Source organism: Lutra lutra, chromosome 5, assembly GCF_902655055.1.
Source record: "Lutra lutra chromosome 5, mLutLut1.2, whole genome shotgun sequence".
Lineage (NCBI taxonomy): Eukaryota > Metazoa > Chordata > Mammalia > Carnivora > Mustelidae > Lutra > Lutra lutra.
In genome coordinates this window covers 149,736,053-149,753,313 of record NC_062282.1, presented here as the reverse complement: position 1 = coordinate 149,753,313, position 17,261 = coordinate 149,736,053, and the positions used below count along the sequence as shown (strand labels likewise).

Genomic DNA, 17,261 nt, shown 5'->3' with positions numbered 1-17,261 from the left:
TGGCTGGGCCAGCCTCCGATCTGGGAAAAGACAGCAGACCTGTGGGGCTTGATCTCCACACAAATGTGAAGTTCCCTAATAAACAGCTAATATCTACTGAGTGCTTAGTAAGTGCCAGGCACGGTTCTAAGTTCTTTGCTCCTGTTCTCTCATTCAGTCCTTTCAAGAAGTATATGTATGCGGGGCGCCTGGGTGGCTCAGTGGGTTAAAGCCTCTGCCTTCGGCTCGGGTCGTGGTCTCGGGGTCCTGGGATCGAGCCCCACATCGGGGTCTCTGCTCAGCGGGGAGCCTGCTTCCCCCTCTCTCTCTGCCTGCCTCTCTGCCTACTTGTCATCTGTCTGTCAAATAAATAAAATCTTAAAAAAGTATACGTATGCCCGCTTGAAAAACTGGTGCACAGAGAGGCAATTCAGGGTGTAAACCAAGGTACTTTGGTTGCACAGTTGCTGCTTCCAAAGGACTTTACTGTAGGTGAAGAATTTAATCACCACCACCACCACCTTCCCGTTTCTCCCTTAAGCCCAGCATACACCCACCAGTGACCTTACTGCTAAACTCTGCCTTGCACTGCACTCTAGAACAGAACGTTGGCAAATGCAGCCTGTGTTTGCTGATGACACAGGCAAGGCTGATCCCCTGCAGAGACCAGTCCAGGTAAGGCCAGTGACGGAAACAGGGAGGTGGGACTGTGATCTGAAAGCACAAGCCCACCTCAAAGGGACAGCTGTGATTCAGTCCAGCTAATTGTCACACTGGAATGAAGCCCCACTAGCGTCAGATCTGTCTCAAGAAATCGTTTTCACATAAAAATCCCAATTAATTTCAGTGACACCCACAGTCGTGTCGATAAGCAGCACCATAGATAAGATGGATGAGAATGGCACATTTTTTGGTCTTTCAAATCCTCAGAACTCCAGTCTAATCATGATAAAACCAGCAGACAAATCCCAATTGAGGAAAATTCTATAAAAAACCCCTGAACTGTACTCCTAAAAACTGTCAAGGTAATAAAAAGCAAGAAAAGTCTGAGAAACGGTCACAGCCAAGAAGGGGCTAAATGTAATGTGGTGTCCTGGATGGGATCCTGGAACCAAAAAAAGGGGGGCATTGGGCAATGGCTAAGAAAATCTACATATGGTATGGACTTCAGTGAGAAATAATGTATTGATATTGTTTCATTAAGAAATATACCATACTGATGCATGACAACAATGGGGGAACTATTATCACAATCTTTCTGTAATTCCAAAGCTGTTCTAAAAAAGGGTTTTGTTTTTAATGTCTAGGTGGCAATCTGAGGTCACATCACATCCTCCTGGCAGTTCAAGTAGTCTGCAAACTGGTCTCCCCACTGTCTTTTTCTCACATGCTTCTGGATTAACCTTCCTCAAATTTATCTCCATGGGGAATGCCTTGGGTGGCTCTATTGGTTGTGTCTGCCTTCAGCTCAGGTATTGTGTGATTGAGCCCACATCTGGCTCCCTGCTCAGCAGAGTCTGCTTGTCCCTCTCCCTGCCACTTTCCCTGCTTGTACTCTCTCTCAAAAGCTTCATCTCCACGGGATTCTTCTTCTTCTTTTCTTAAGATTTTATTTATTTATTTGACAGAGAGATCACAAGTAGGCAGAGAGGCAGGCAGAGAGAGGGCGGGAAGCAGGCTCCCTGCTGAGCAGAGAGCCAGGTGTAGGGCTCAATCCCAGGACCCTGAGATCATGACCTGAGCCGAACGCACAGGCTTAACCCACTGGGGTGCCCCTCCACGGGGTTCTTCTACTCAAAACGGTGTTGAACACTGGGTAACATACAAATGTCTTCTAACTCTAACCAACCTTAAACATCTTCCTCAAATTACCTTGACTCCAGTGGGAACCATGCCCATTGACCTCCATTCGCTAGTTTGTCCAACACCCCCAGCTTTACTTTGTATCAGAATCCTTCCTCTCCTTCAAGGTCCTTACTGAAATCTCAAGCTTTTGGTTAAAACCATCGACATCCTCATCCCCACCAGCCCAGGGATTTCTGTCCTTCCCAAACCTACAGAACTTCTGTTCAGTGTACATTCCCTTCCTGAACGAGGTCCTTCCTCTCAGCACCATGACAGTGACTTCCACCTGCTCTGGAAAAGCAGGGAGGGCACTTTGTTACAAGGGAGGGGGCACAGAGGAAAATGGTGTAAATCTGAGCACCAAGCCCCCAAGTGTCTTGTTTTATGGTCTTGGGCAAACCCACCATCTATCGCCTACTGCAGGAATTTGGAGAGAGGACAGAAGGACTAAAGTTCCAGGGTGGATTTTCATCTTGGAACATGAAGTGCTTTGCACAGTGGAACAAATGACATTTCCCAAGCACCTCCGTGTTATGGCCACTGCAGTAACTACACTGGACAAGAAGTCAATTTTTCTTTTTTATTGGGAAACCAATGTAACAAACCTAGACTTATTGAAAATGAAATCAGTAACTAAGACTCTGCAGGCCCCATCCCCAACCAGCACCAAGGCCTCTGCTTGGCCTGACCCCAGTTCCTCAAGCTCCCAAAAAGGACAACCAATTTGAGAAGATGAGGTCAAGCTCCAGGCTACTCTCCCCACACTGCAACTCCCTCCACCCCCACCCTCCATTGACACAAACATCCTGGATCAGCAGTCTGGGCCCAAGGAGGGTACAGTGAGGTTCCCAGGGTGGCAGGGAATCACAGCCACACCCCCACCTGCTCAAAAATCCCACGTTAGCAAAGGAAGACAGAAAAAAGACTGGCTTGCCCACCCGCTCCCCTCCCCCCAGCCACCCCAGACAACAGCCTCACATCCCTGATCAGTAACACTGTGATTCTGAGGTGCCAGTGGGGCTCCCAGTGGCTTCACCAGCCCCTGGCTGATTACTGCAAAGGGCTCAGAGCCCAGGGGAGGGGGCAGGCACTGCCCTACCATCTGCTCAGTATCAGCCAGCCAAACCACTGCCCTAAGCTTATGCCGGGGGGTGCCTGTAGCCCCTCTCCCCTCCAGATAACCACGGCTCGGAACCAGTCCTCCTGCCAGAGAAAAATCAGTTCCAGGAGGCCCTTTCTCCCCCAGCCTGGGAGGAAGGATGGCCTGTGAGGCCAGGAATGGCTACACCAGCTTCTTCGCTTCAAAGAAGCTTTTGAGGTGCCGCATCTGCCAGACACCGATGGCTACGAGGATGAGGGTCTGCAGAATGGACCACCACAGCACCCGCTGGTTGGTGCTCTCACTCGTTTGCCGGAAGCGCTCCTCTCGCCACTGTGGGAGGAGAGAAGGGAAGAGGGGCTTAAGATTGCTGGGCCCCACCTGGCACCATTGTAACTGGGAGGGGAACCCAGGGCCAGGCAGCTCCACTCAGCTTCCCGTCAAGTACCTGCAAAGACCTGAAGAAACACCCCCCACCCACCTGAGGGCTGCATTCCTCCTCCCTTGGTCCCCTCGTGGAGCCTTGGGCAGAGGTAAAGTAGCTGCATTATCACCCCATCAGAGAGAGCCGTCCTCTAGCACTCAGGAGTGGACATGCTCTCACCTCTCTGCCCAGGTCTCCCCAGCTGCTCCTTGAGGACTGAGGGCACAAGCTGCAAACTGGTGGCCCAGTGAGGACATCTGGCATGCACGTGTGTTTTGCAAATATTTAAAACCCGGGAAAAATCCACATAGCTTTTCTTGAAACCCAGGTCTAAAATATCTGCAAGGCTGCCCTCAGCTGACAATTAACTGAGGTCCCTGAGGCTTAAATACAGAACAGTCCTTATGGTCACAGAGCCATTCATGGTCCCATCCTGGCTCCCTGACACAACGGAGTTTGAAATAGCTGCTCCTGGAAGCACCTGCAGCCATGGAATTAACACCCAAGGTATTAGCATCGATCCCTCCTTTTGTCACTGTGCATGTGTCATTGTGTCTCCTTGGTTACAAACAGGAGTTAGTGGTACCCACCCTGCCTTTTAGACTTGGCAGAGCAGCACAGACATGTGAATCCCTTGGGTTTCAGAATGAAACCCAAGTTTGACCTGCATGCAACTTCTGGATGAGCCAAGGGAAGGCACCTGGGATGAAGCCCACCCAGAAGGTCCTGCCCGACATACCCGTTGGTAGTTCTGCTCTTTCTGGATCTGCTCTACCTGCTCCACCAGCTGTCTCACTCGGAGCTGCAACTCACTCAGCTTGTCTTTGGCCGCAATTTCTGCATAGTCGTTGGCGTGTTCTCCTACCTGGATGTCCAGGTGAACTCTCTGGGGACAGACAAGGAAAAGAAGAAATGAGGCAGCCCTGCTCCATTGTCCTGCCAGGGATGAGCAGCTGGTCCTCCACAGTGTCTGGTCCTAGGCAGATCTGGGAAAACAGGCAAGAATCAGCTTGGTGGAGCCTTGGACCAAGGCACACACAAGGAGTTCAGCAACCATGCCTGGATGTTCACTGGAAACCCAGAATTTTTAGGAAACACAAATCCGACATACTCATTTCATACCCAAAGCACCTCCAAGTCTCCAGGCTTGAGCTGGGTCTAGAACTTGAAAGCTACAAATCCCGCGTGGTTCCACTCACCAACATGCCTCCAGCAAAAAGAGAGAACTTGGTGGAATTGGAGTGAAGACAGATCTGGTGTTCACCAGGGGTATGGGAGGTGAAAGTGAACCTGCCTTCAGAGCCATACTGTCTGGCCAGGATGACCTGGAGAGAAAAGCCTTCAGTGAGTGTTACAGGCCGGATGGGGCCGGAAGGAAACAGGGCTTCATGCTCTGAGTGCCTGAAAGTTGGCAAACAGGGTCCTAAGCACCTCACAACACGACGAGGTCCAGAGAGCTGCTCTACAGCAGTTGCCAAAAGCCTGAGAACTTTCTGGGACAGGGGTGAAGGGTCTGACGGAGCTGACATGTGACTGCTCTTGGGAAGGGATCTTTATTCGCGGAGCTCCTGCTATTTCCACTCTTTTGGTCTGGTTCTTCTTTGAAATGAAAGGTGACAACTAAGGATTTTTGTTTTTCTTTGGCTTTAATATCCTTACTTGTCGAAATTAAAAGCTGCTCACTCGGTTTGGGAAGCACCCCGTTCTGGGAAATCCTCAAGTCTAGGTGTCACAGCAGCACAGTGGCCGGAATTCTTTGACGACCAGCACAATTAATCCACCAACCACGCCTACCAGACAGGTGATTTTCCATCTCGCAGGCCAGGAAAACCGCAGCGGCTCGGGGCGGGGAAGGGGCTCTGCCGAGTCGGGCAGCAGTCGGGAAGAAGCTGAGGAGCCGCTAGCTAGCCCCGCAGCGGCCCAACTGTGGCCTCGAGCGCAAGTCCGGGATTTTCTCCCCAGGACCCAGCTATGCTCAGCAGTGGAGCGGCTGCGGCGAGCAGGAAGGGGAAGAACCAGCACCTGCCGGGTCTGGAGGGGAAGGGCAGAGCGGAGGGCTCGGCGGGGCTCAGGGGCCGGCTCACCTTGTCCTCTGGGTCCTTCACCTCCACGAACATGCCAAGGCCGGGGGTGGCCGGCTGGTACTCCTCCCGCTGCTTGTCATACAGCTGCGTCCGGTAGTTTCCTGGAGGAAGTGGGGCGAACCCAGGTCAGAGGAGCGCGAGGTGGTGTGGAGTCGGGCCCCGCCAGGACGCGACGAGACCCGCTGCTCCCGCGCCCCCCGCCCCAAGACCAAGGTCTTGTTCCAAACTCTCCCCTTCCACCCGCACCTATAACCATGGTCTCGTCCGGAATCTCCTCAATAAAGCACTTCTTTTCGGTCTCCCCGATGTGGAAGTAAAGCGCGCCTCCGCGGGCCGCAAAACACAGCAGCAACACGAAGGCCCGAATCACCGTGCCCAATCCCGCTCCCGTCCGGGGCCGGACGACCCTCACGCCCTGCTCCGCAGCCATCTTGCCCCACCTGCCGGCGCAAGCGCAGCCGGCGGCGCCACGTAGCCCTGCCGCCGCCGCCCCGGGGCCTGCCGGGACAGCGAGTTCGACCGGCTGGACTACAAGTCCCGAGATCCCCCGCGGCCACGGCGAGGCAGTATCTGATTGGAGAGTCGCTTCTGCCTGCAACCTAATGGCGCCCTCAGAATTGAAACCTCCTTTGTGTTGATCGCGGAGTCTCAGGCGGCTACTAGTGTTTATCAACTGTTTACAGATGCTGCCAGTCACGCAGTTAGTGGTCGCAGAATGAATTATGGCCAGATATAGGATTGAAACCGAGGATCCCTGACTTGATATTTCTGCGTGCGACACTCTGGGCTTCTATGTTTAAAAACCGAACTTTGAAAAAATGACCCCAGAAGTGCACCAACTTACCTTTGGGGGAGAAAATAAAAGAAGCCTGGGAGACCTCCTTTACCACTTCTTTGCCACCTCCAAATTCAACCACTCCTAGATCTGGTCTGATCTGGTCTTATGGTCCCAGGCATCCTTCCCCCCATCCCCCGCCCCGCCTCCGTCCCCGCATCGGCCCCAGACATCATCCACCCCGGCCTTTCTGCAGAGCTCGCCCGAGGTGGCTCCTCTCTGGAACGTGGTTCGGTGCCTCAGTGGTCTGCAGGTGAAGGACTATCATTGGGGGTCTTGAGGGCAGAGCCGCCGCGTTTTGGAGGGCTCTGCGCTCAGTGTGAGATCTGCAGAGGTCTGGGTGTGACCTTCGTGTCCTTCCTGTATTTTATCCATATCCCGGTGTATTTTGGAAGCTCTTCGGACTTGGCAGTTTCTCATTGTGCTACTTCAGGGTTTCATAGAAGTTGGAAGTTTTCTCTCTAATTTGGGTTCTCTTTGTTGTTTCGTTTGGTCTTGGGGAGGGAAATTTAATGAGGATGTGTTGACATTTCCCCCTCATTGGACGTCTTTACCTTATTTTTCTTAAAAGCAACAATATAACATCATCTTGTTTCATACCTTATTTTTTTAACCATTCCTGTGATGAAAGTGGTTAAGATTTCTTTCCCTAATCATTTGCTCTCATGTATATTGCTGCAATAAAAATTTGTGTTGATTTGTTTTTTTAAAAAGCATTACTGTAGGACATTGTGTGTGTGTGTGTGTGTGTTTTCTTATAAATTGCCCTTTCAATCTTCATACCAATTTACAGTCTCACAGGCAGAGTGTTTTGGGGCTTACTTCCCCACACCCCGGACAAAGGTTCTCAACTTTTTAATCTTGCAAAATAATTGAATGAAAAGTTGTATTTCACTATTCTCTTAATTTTTATTTCCTTGGATATGGAGCAGGTTTTTTTGGTCGTTTGTTTTCTTCTGTGAATTACAGCTTATGTTTTTCTTAGTGCTATTTTAAAAAATCTGTCTCTTTTTAAAAATGTTTTATTTATTTGACAAAGAGAGGGAATACAAGCAGGGGGAGTGAGAGAGGGAGAAACAGGCTTCGCGCAGAGCAGGGAGCCTGATGTGGGCCTTGATGCCAGGACCCTGGGATCATGACCTGAGCGGAAGGAAGCACCTAACAACTGAGTCTCACCCAGGCACCCATTTCTTAGTGCTATTATAACTACATGCTACTAGTGCTGATGTCACCACCATTTGGGATTCACCAATGTTTACAGAATTAACATATGATAACATTTTATAATAGACATTTTTAGTATTTTTATTTTTTTTAAAGATTTTATTTATTTATTTGACAGACAGAGATCACAAGTAGGCAGAGAGGTAGGCAGAGAGAGAGGGGTAAGCAGGCTCTCTACTGAGCAGAGAGCCCGATGCGGGGCTCGATCCCAGGACCCTGGGATCATGACCTGAGCCGAAGGCACAGGCTTAACCCACTGAGCCACCCTGGCACCCCTTTAGTATTTTTTAAAATTAAACGTTTTACACTGAGATAATTATAAATTCACATGCAGTTGTAAAAACAATGCAGAGTGATTTAGTGTACCCTTTACCCAGTTTCTTCCATGGTAACATTTTGCCCAAGTATAATGCAATGTTACAACCAGGATATTGACATTGATACAGTCAAGACACAGAACATTTCCTTCACCACATGGATCCCTCATGTTGTGTATTCAAGCCATACCCACTTCCCTATTCCTTCACCGTCTCCTTAACCTAGGACGACAAGTAATCAGTATGCAGTTGATGTTTGCTTGGAGAAAGGGAAGAGAGAGAAAGAGAGAGAAAGGAAAGAATATGGAGGGTAAAGGAGGGAGAGGCGTGAAAATGAAAGAGAAGATGGGAGAAGAAGGAAACAGTGAAGGACAGAGAGAAGAGGGAAGGAGGAAGGCAGAGGGAAGCAAGCAAGGAAGAAGGAGGGGGGAGGGAAAGAGGGAAGAATGGTAATGATGACACGTAATTATAGGAAAAGCCAAAATCTCCATACTCCATGTCTGGTTTTCTTGTGATGTCTCCTCCTGATTATTTCCACGGGCATCCTGACCTGGGCATAGTAAGGGTGGAATGTTCTGTACATAAAATCAGAGTTGCCCTGTGCAAGTCTTCTGCTCTGGTGTGGATGGATTCTTTTGGTTTGGTGCTGATTTTCACACCATCCCCAGAACACCACCAAGCCACCCCTTCCTCTGAACCACTGCCTTCTACACTCATCTTCCCCCCTGGACTGTGGAAAAACAACTTCCATTCCTTGTGACCATCTCTACAAAGAAAATTCCTAAGGAAGTTCTTTTCCTTTTGCTCTCTATCTTAGAACACCTAGACATGAGGGTGCTGGTGCTGAATTCTGGGATATCACAATGTTCTGCTGAACGACCTTCGCCATCCTCCTTAGGCTTCTAGTGGTCCCTCTAACAGGATCCTTCCACTCCTGGTGAGTTTTCTCAGGAGTCTCATTGGGTGTCCCATCCATTGTTCTTGAGGTTTTGGGCAGTCTGTCCTACATGTCTGTGCCTGACTGAACCCTAACTGAGGGCTTGTGTCCTCCTGCTCCCCAATACTCTGGGGGGGGTACCTGTGGATAGGGCAAATCAGGAGAGTAGCCAGGCTGTGCCTCAGTCCCTGAGAGTCAGGAAATAATTGACCCCAAGACTCAGAGGACTTCTAGGGGAAATGTGGCCAAACGCTACACACCTGCCCACCTAAGTCTCAGCTCTACTATGGCCAAAATACCATGACATTTTCCCATAGTAAAATGCTTGCAGTCTCCTCAAAGTTATTGGTCTTCTAAACATCTCTTCTGGACAGTTAAAGAAATGCAGACTTGACTGAGGCACCAGGACACTTCTCTGGGTTCAGCTCCCCCACAAGGGCAGATCCTTTCTCCTCACATCTGAGGTTGCACAGATGAAGCGGATTTCTCAGAGCATCTTCTATTGTCACCCTTTGTCAAGTTCCCTAACCAGTAACTGCTCCTGCCCTGGAAGGAAGCCTTTTCACCATTCCTGCATGGGGGAGGCCTCATTCTTCAGATTCAAAGTTCAAAGGTCATTCATTGTCGCTGATGAAAAAAAAAAAACAGAGAAAAGGGAGGAAAGGGACAAAATGTGGAGACCAACGTGGAGTGAAGAGGGGCAGGATGGCAAAAGCAGACAGTGACACAGATGCGCCCTACTTACCTCCCCTTTCCTCCCTCTGCCCCATCATCCCATAGCCCCTCCCATGTCTCTGATTTCCCTGTACTCAAATGTAGGCTTTCTTTTTTTTTTTTTTAAAGATTTTATTTATTTATTTGACAGACAGAGATCACAAGTAGGTAGAGAGGCAGGAAGAGAGAGAGGAAGGGAAGCAGGCTCCCTGCCAAGCAGAGAGCCTGACGCGGGGCTTGATCCCAGGACCCTGAGACCATGACCTGAGCCGAAGGCAGAGGCTTTAACCCACTGAGCCACCCAGGCGCCCCTCAAATGTAGGTTTTATTCCAGTATGGTGAGGCCAACAGATTAGGAGATGGTTGCCATTGAAAGATAATTTCTTACCCATAGTTCTCAAGACAAGTGACTATATCGCACCACTCAAGGGCTACAGGGGACAGCGCCAGGGTCTGTCTGGGGGTAGAGAGAGTGACAGGAAAGCATGGGTAGAAGCCTTTAATGTATCTTTATGGGAAGGAATGGTAGGTGCGGGGAGCAAGTGAGCAGGTTTAGGATTGACTAGTTGGAATAATTTCAACAGGCTCCACTTCTTTTTTAAAAAGATTTTTGTGTATTTTTTTAATTTTTAAAAAAGATTTTATTTATTTATTTGACACAGAGAGAGAGATCACAAGTAGGCAGAGAGCTAGACAGAGAGAGAGGGGAAAGCAGGCTCCCCACTGAGCAGAGAGCCTGATGTGGGGCTTGATCCCAGGACCCTGAGACCATGACCTGAGCAGAAGGCAGAGGTTTAACCCACAGAGCCACCCAGGTGCCCGAATCTTCGTGTATTTCAGAGAGAGAGAGAGAGAGAGAGAGAGAGAGAGAGAGAGCACACACACCAGCAGGAGGAGCTGCAGAGGGTGAGGGAGAAGGAGAAGAAGCAGCAAGCTCCCAGCTCAGCAAGGAACCTGATTCGGTGCTCAATTCCAGGACCCTGAGATCATGACCTGAGCCAAAGGCAGACGCTTAACCGACTGAGCCATCCAGGTGTCCCTGATTCTGGATTTCTTAAAAAAATTTTTAAATTATAAATTATATCAAATCTACCACTGTATGAGTGGAAATTAAGTCTTTATGCAATTTTATATGCTGTAATATTTCTTCAAATAAACCTCTCCTTTTAAAAAAATCTAAGTCTGAGGTCTTCAGTGAACCACAGATGAGGCAAGTAGATGTACCAACCCAGTGTCTTCTTTGAATGTCACAAATGGCACCCAGGTTCAGTGATCTTGGCAGTCATTGTGGAATGAAATTTTTGCCAAGTGGGAGGATCCCAGAAGGGTGGGTTCACTGCTCTTATGTTCCTAGTCTTGTTATTGGTCAGAAACAGTTGTCCTTCCTTCCTTCCTTCTTCCTTCCTTTCAGGGGGAGAGAGAGAGAGTGTGTGCATGCCTGAGAACGTGAGGGTGGAGGGGGGAGAGGCAGTGGGAAAAGCAGACTCCCCACTGAGTGCAGAGCCCCCCTCCCTGCCCACCTCCATGAGGCCCTATACCAGGACTCTGAGCCCAGGACCCCAGCCAAAGTCAGATGCTTAACTGACTGAGCCACCCACCCCCACCCCTGGTTGTTCTATTTCGACAAAACACTTGTGCTACTTGGACAGTCATGTCCAACTCCTTCCTAATGTCTGGGTTCTGTGCCTTGAAATCTCATTGGTGTACTATATCCTTACATACATGTAGCTGCAAGCATTTTCCACTTTTGACCCTTTGGGAGGTTCCTGTGGGTAGTCTGGCCAATGGACCACTGCCATGCAAGAGTGGTATTCACAGTGTAGTGTGGGTGCTGGTACTGGTTCATGTTTGTTATAGGTCTGCAATGAGGTAAGTGCAGATATTGAGTAAGTGTTTAGGAATTTTTACAGAAATTTAATATTGATGTGATATCCAGACACACGATTAGTTTCATTTTTTGGTTGTATTTTATAGGAGTATTGCCTTGTGAGGGATTGCAAATTTTACTAAAAACAAAACAGAGCCTATGCTTTACTCTAAGTGGTGGTACTGGTCTGGAGAGGAATGACGGTTCAGGACCACGGACAGCACCTCTGTCTCCCAAGCCTGATTTCTACCTCTGCTCCCAGCTCTGGCTAACTCCCCTGGTGAACAACTAGCTCTCAGATCCAACAGATGCTTTCCAGCTCTTGTCTTATTTGACCTTTCTAAAGTATGACTTTCGTTAACATCCAAATCTGTCATTTTTGTTTAATGATCATTCCCAGTGAAGAAATAAAAAACGCTCCCCTAGGATTGCCAGTGAACTACACCACTAAAATGAGGGGACCATTCTTGGTAACTAAAAAACACATTGTCAATCTCTCTCTCTCTCTTTTTTTTTTTTTTAGATTTTATTTATTTATTTGACAGAGAGAGAGAGTGAGAGTGAGCACAAGCAGGAGGAGTGGAAGGCAGAGGGAGAGGGAGAAGCATGTTCCCCAGTGAGCATGTGGGCCTCAATCTGAGGACCCTGGGATCATGACCTGAGCTGAAGGCAGACGCTTAACTGAGACACCCAGAACCCCATATTGTCAATCTTAACACCCTGTATTGATTTTACACACACACACACACACACACACACATCATCTCATCATCATAACATATTTGCTGAATAAACTGACGAGCACCTCTTACTACCAGGCACTAGGTGGTGGAAGACTTCATCCCATTTCCTGGGTTGGGCTACAGCTTTCTGTTGACATATTTGGGTCCACACTGTTCTACCCAGGGCACTGTGAACTTTTGATTTCTCGAGATTTGCTTTTTCTGGGTCCCCATTTTGTCATGTTGGCTTCATCCTCCCACCCCTTTCAGTTGTGTACCCCTACCCTTTTCCAGTGGCTTGCTTGCCATCTTCTCTTCCCTCCAGGCTCACCAATGCAGAGAAAAGTACGCTGGATGAAGGGCTCCCCTGTTCAAGCAGGCTTGACACCTCCTGCGCCCTCAGATTCAGCCCAATTGCCTACTCCCTCCACGTTCCTATAACTTTTCTTCCCCCAGTCCCTTAACTGGTCTGGCTGCTAGGCAATGCTACGTTCCCTTGCCTAAATTGCTCTTGTTCCCCGCTGCTCAGGGAGATTTTAACCATCTTTCAAGGCTTGAGTCAAATCTAATCCCTTCCATGAAAACCGCGACATCTCCTCCTCCCCTTCTTGAATTACTGCTTCAGACTTGAAACCCCACGGGGCTTCTCATTCCGTTTCGCCATGTCACCTCCTTTCCCCAATCAATCCTAAACTCTTCGAGGTTCAAGTCCAAGTAATAAACTTCCCATTATCCCCATTCTTTCCGCACACATCTGGGGTGGGTGCCCTGTAAGTTTCAGAGGGCAAGCCCCCTCCACTCTCTGAGGCTGTTACCTCAAACAGGAAGAAGGGCTAACAGCACCTATGCCTCCCCGAGTTTCTGCGCGGAGCAAGCGAAGCGGGGCCTGGGTTGGGTGGGGGCTCACGGGACCCCTTCGCTGCGGGCTCACGGGACCCCTTCGCTGCGTGGGTCGGCGGGAACGCGCCGGGGGCGGGGCCGCGCGGCGGCTCCCGGGAGTTGTAGTCCGCGAACGCGTTCGCAGTCTCCGCAGGCTCCGCGCGGAGACCCGTGGACTCGCCTGCGAAGGTGGCGGGGGCCTGCGGGGCTCGAGGAGCTGGGCCCGGGGTTGGCCCCGGGCAGGGATGGAGCAGAGCGCGAGCAACCGGTATGGCCTGCCGCTGCTGCTAGGGCAGCTGCTGGCGCTTATGGGCCATGGGGGGGCCTTCTACCTCGAGGTCCGCGAGCTGGAAGAGAAGTGCTTCATCCAGGAGATCCCCGATGGTACCGTGGTCATAGGTGCGCGCGCCGGCCTTTCCGGCCTTGCCCTCCCTGCACCCAGTGTCGAGAGGGGAGGGGAATAGGGCTCCGTGGCACCAGCGCAGACCCCACCTCCCCTCCCCTGCCGGGGGCGGGGGTGGGCTCGGGGGTAATGGGTGGACAGTAGTCTGGCCAAGGCATCCTCTCTCTTGCCTGTGCGGGGGCGGGGGGCGCCGAGTCTGATGCAGACTCTAACGAGGGCAGAGAAGTGGTGCTGGAGAAGGGAGGAGAGGCAGAGGGCCGTGGTCAGGCTCCTCAGACTCGAGATCTTCCTGTCCCCCCACCCCCACCCCGGACCACCAGGTCTGGGTCAGGGGGATGGTTGGGAATGCACCTCTCTTGCCTCTCCATTAGGTAACTACAAGACTGAGCTATACGACCCTGCTATGGAAAAGTACCAGCCCTCCCCACAGTGGATCAATTTGTTCGTGTTTGTGAAGGACCCTGAGAACAAGGTGAGGCAGGCCTTTACTCCTTGCAGCACCCCCAAGGTCCCAGCATCAATGTGTGGCCTTCTCTAGTCCCTCATTTCTCACAGAAGGTGTTTCCTGACAGGCAGGCTAGCTCAAGGAGGGCCATGGTCTTTGCAATCCTGTATTCTGTATTAACGTTGGAATATGGGAATTTCCAGCCAAACCGATCCCATTTCCCTTACACCCACCCCTCTGGCCTGCGGGGGTCTGCACCTGGGATTCTCCTGAAATCTCCTGGAAGCAGGTACATGGCTAACTTGTGCTCACTGAAGGCTGCTTCCTCTAGAACCTCCTGGCCCGGCAGTACGGCCCTCAGGGAAGCTTCACCTTCACCTCTCAGTCTCCAGGAGAGCACCAGATCTGCCTCCACCTCGAGTCCATCCGGTTCGCCCTCTTCTATGATGGCAAGCTGGTGAGTGTGGCAGGTGGGAGGTCCACCGTCCCCAGGTGTTCCCTTTCTCAGCCTCTATAGAGTGAGAAGGCTGTGGTGGGTGGTGCCTATTGAGTAGGGCTGGGACTTTACCTCAAGTACGCATCCCAAGAACGGGTCCTGAGGATGAAAGGGGACCTGAGGAGGGAGTCACTCAGACTTAAAATGCTCCCTTGGCTCCAGGCCATAGGATAAAGACCAGGCTTCGTAACAGGAGGTTTAGAGCTATTCTGCATCTGAGCGCTTCTGGGCTCTCCAATGTCACCTCCCAATTCAAAACTTCTAGTAAACTGCCTGGTTCAGAGTCACAGCTCTATTTCTCTGCACATGTTGCCCCATCGTTTGTGTTCTGAATATAGAACTCCACACAAGCCAGGTCCTGGTCTGGTGTCTGGACCCCCAGAGCAGGGCCAGTCACCGAGTCAGTGTGTAAGGAATGGAACTCCCAGTGTAAGGCCCAGCTGGGGATGTAGAAGCTAGATTTCCGGCAGGTTCATGGAGCTGAGCTCCCTGACTACCCCCTCCTGGGTTCCCCATTCCAGGCCATTCACTTGGACATGCAGTTGGGCGAACACACCAATGATTATGCAGAATTTGCGGCCAAGGACAAGCTGACCCAGCTGCATCTGCGCCTACAGCAGCTTGTGGAACAGGTGGAGTTGATCCAGAAGGAGCAGGAGTACCAGAGGGTGAGGGGCTGGGTTGGCCCAGCTGGGATAGGGTACGATATGTGACCTCCTGGGAAGTGGCTCTTCCAGCTCTGCCCCCAGAGGGCGCTCTAGACAGGCATCTTTTCCCTTCTCTCTTCCCACAGTGGCGAGAGGAGCGCTTCCGGCAGACAAGCGAGAGCACCAACCAACAGGTGCTGTGGTGGTCCATTATGCAGACCCTCATCCTGGTTGCCGCCGGTGTCTGGCAGATGCGGCACCTCAAGAGTTTCTTTAAAGCCAAGAAGTTGGTGTAGGCGGGCCCCAGAAACCTAGCCCGAACTCATTCCCTTTCTCTTAACTGATGGCAAGTGGCCTGGCCTGGTGTACTTCCTGGCTTCGGATTCCCACAACCCCACGGGGGTGGGGGTGGGGGTGACGGAGGACCTCTTTGAACTGGTTTCTCAGCTGGCACTTGGGAGAGGATGGGTTTCCTGCCAGATGCTTGGCTGGGGAGCTGCAGGATTCTCTGGGGCTCTGGGCTGCTGAGGAGGAAGGGAGGGTGCCCCCACCCCCTATGGCTAACCTCGATGAACTGTCCCAAGATGGAGAGAATTAAGAGTGTCTATAAACTGCCAACTTTCTGACCTGAACATTTATTGCCTCCCACTCTGCAATTCATTCTGGTGTTTTGTTTCTAACCAGATATTAACATTAAGGCTCTGCATGCATTTGGTGGGGACTGATCCCAAAATGGATGGGGTGAAGAAAGCTTGTTCTCCAAAAGCCTTAGCAACTTGTGGAGCCCTTTCAAGAAAAGTTCAATTTGGGCCCATCTTATGGGTAACCTGAGTGCTTGTGCTAATCCTGTGCCTCTTTGTGGGGCTCTGGTCCCCACATGTGCTCTTCTGCTGGTTTTTTCCAGGCAGTTGGACAGGCACCTTTGTTTTCATACTACTCTTCAACCAACCTGTGTCTCTCTTTAGGATGTCCCAGGTTGACTTTTTTTCAGGAGATGCTTTCTTTCTTTTTTTTTTTAAATAGGATTTCAAGTAACTGTTTCCATTAGAGTCAGCATCTCGTTAACTCAACCGTCACAGGTGCACACAGGTGTAGATAACCAGGCATCTAGGTACCCAGTGCTTCTGCCTCATCTGAACTCTGTTGGTTGCCCTGTTGGGAAAGTCATCTCACATGTGAATCTGACATTTTCTGTGATAAGGAAATTCACTGGCTGGCACCCTCAACAAAATGAAGTCCAACTCCTCAAGGCTAAGGACGTCAATAAAGGGAGACTCCCCATAAGGAGGGGGATAGGGCAACAACCCAAGCACTTGGCCCCTGAGACAGACACATCCTCCCCTAGGATACGCTTGAGGAACACTGCAAGCCTTGGGTATTTGCTCATTTGTGGGTGTGGTCCTGACTGGCTTCTGGAAAGTATGAGTGGACTAAACTGAAGGCTGGGGGTGGGGAGAACCACTGGAGAGTAACCTCACACCAAAGTATGTGATCTTAGGGCCCATTACCCTTATCTGAAGGGATGAGTGTGTGAGTCGGGGGGGGGGGTTGCTCTGCTCTCTTTCATAGAAAAAGCAAAATGATCCAGAAAGGCACATTCTCGCACATATCTGATACCAAATGAGGCAGGGCTCAAACAACAGGTAAAGGTAGTGCGTGCTTCTGAGAAGGATATGCGCCAAAAATGACATGATATAGTGCTGGCCTAGTCTAGATGGTCAGAGAAGGGTGCTTTTTAGAATTGCATTTGTGATGAGGAAGCAGCTGGGGGAAGTGTGTTCTGGCCAGAAGGAATGGCACATATTGAAGCCCTAAAGCAAAAAAAAAAAAAAAGAAAAAAAATGGCAATTTGAGAGATCAAAAGAAAGTCACTCTATCATAATCCGGACTCTAAGAGAGACCACAGGATAGATCTGGTATTTGCTGGGGGTATGGGAGGTGCAAATGAACCTGCCTTCAGAGCCATACTGCCCACCCAGCATGACCTAGGGAAAAGGGGCTTCAGCAAGTGTTACGGGGGGATGAGGCTGGAAGGAAACAGGGCTTCACGCTCTTAGTGCCTGAAAGTTGGCAAACAGTCCTAAGCTCCTCACAACACGACAAGGTCCAGAGAGCTGCTCTACAGCAGTTGCCAAAAGCCTGTCTGAGAACTTTCTCGGGCAGGGGTGAAGGGTCTGAGACGAGGCTGACATGTGACTGCTCTCGGGAAGGGCTCTTTATTCGGAGCTCCTGCCATTTCCGCTCTTTTGGTCTGGTTCTTCTTTGAAATGAAAGGTGACAACTAAGGATTTTTGTTTTTCTTTGGCTTTAATATCCTTACTTGTCGAAATTAAAAGCTGCTCAC

At 50.5% G+C, this 17,261-nt stretch overlaps 2 protein-coding genes across 3 annotated transcripts; one reads left to right on the top strand and one right to left on the bottom strand.

The window, feature by feature from the left end:
• Positions 1 to 2,390: 2,390 nt before the first annotated feature.
• Positions 2,391 to 5,892, bottom strand: LOC125100377 (transmembrane emp24 domain-containing protein 9). Its single transcript, XM_047730545.1, has 5 exons — positions 5,678 to 5,892; positions 5,432 to 5,532; positions 4,547 to 4,672; positions 4,087 to 4,233; positions 2,391 to 3,256 (listed from the first exon to the last, which is right to left on the bottom strand). Exons 1-5 carry the CDS (start codon positions 5,859 to 5,861, stop codon positions 3,107 to 3,109), a joined length of 708 nt encoding a protein of 235 aa, XP_047586501.1. The 5' UTR covers positions 5,862 to 5,892; the 3' UTR covers positions 2,391 to 3,106.
• A 7,157-nt stretch (positions 5,893 to 13,049) lies between these two features.
• LOC125100379 (transmembrane emp24 domain-containing protein 9-like) lies at positions 13,050 to 15,549 on the top strand. Of its 2 annotated transcripts, none has more exons than XM_047730546.1 (5): positions 13,050 to 13,325; positions 13,701 to 13,801; positions 14,106 to 14,231; positions 14,792 to 14,938; positions 15,064 to 15,549. In XM_047730546.1, the coding sequence occupies exons 1-5, from the start codon at positions 13,172 to 13,174 to the stop codon at positions 15,211 to 15,213; spliced, it is 678 nt and encodes a 225-aa protein (XP_047586502.1). In that variant the 5' UTR covers positions 13,050 to 13,171; the 3' UTR covers positions 15,214 to 15,549. The 2 variants fall into 2 exon arrangements, with proteins under 2 accessions (XP_047586502.1, XP_047586503.1); XM_047730547.1 differs by having other exon boundaries at positions 13,083 to 13,194.
• Positions 15,550 to 17,261: the final 1,712 nt, after the last annotated feature.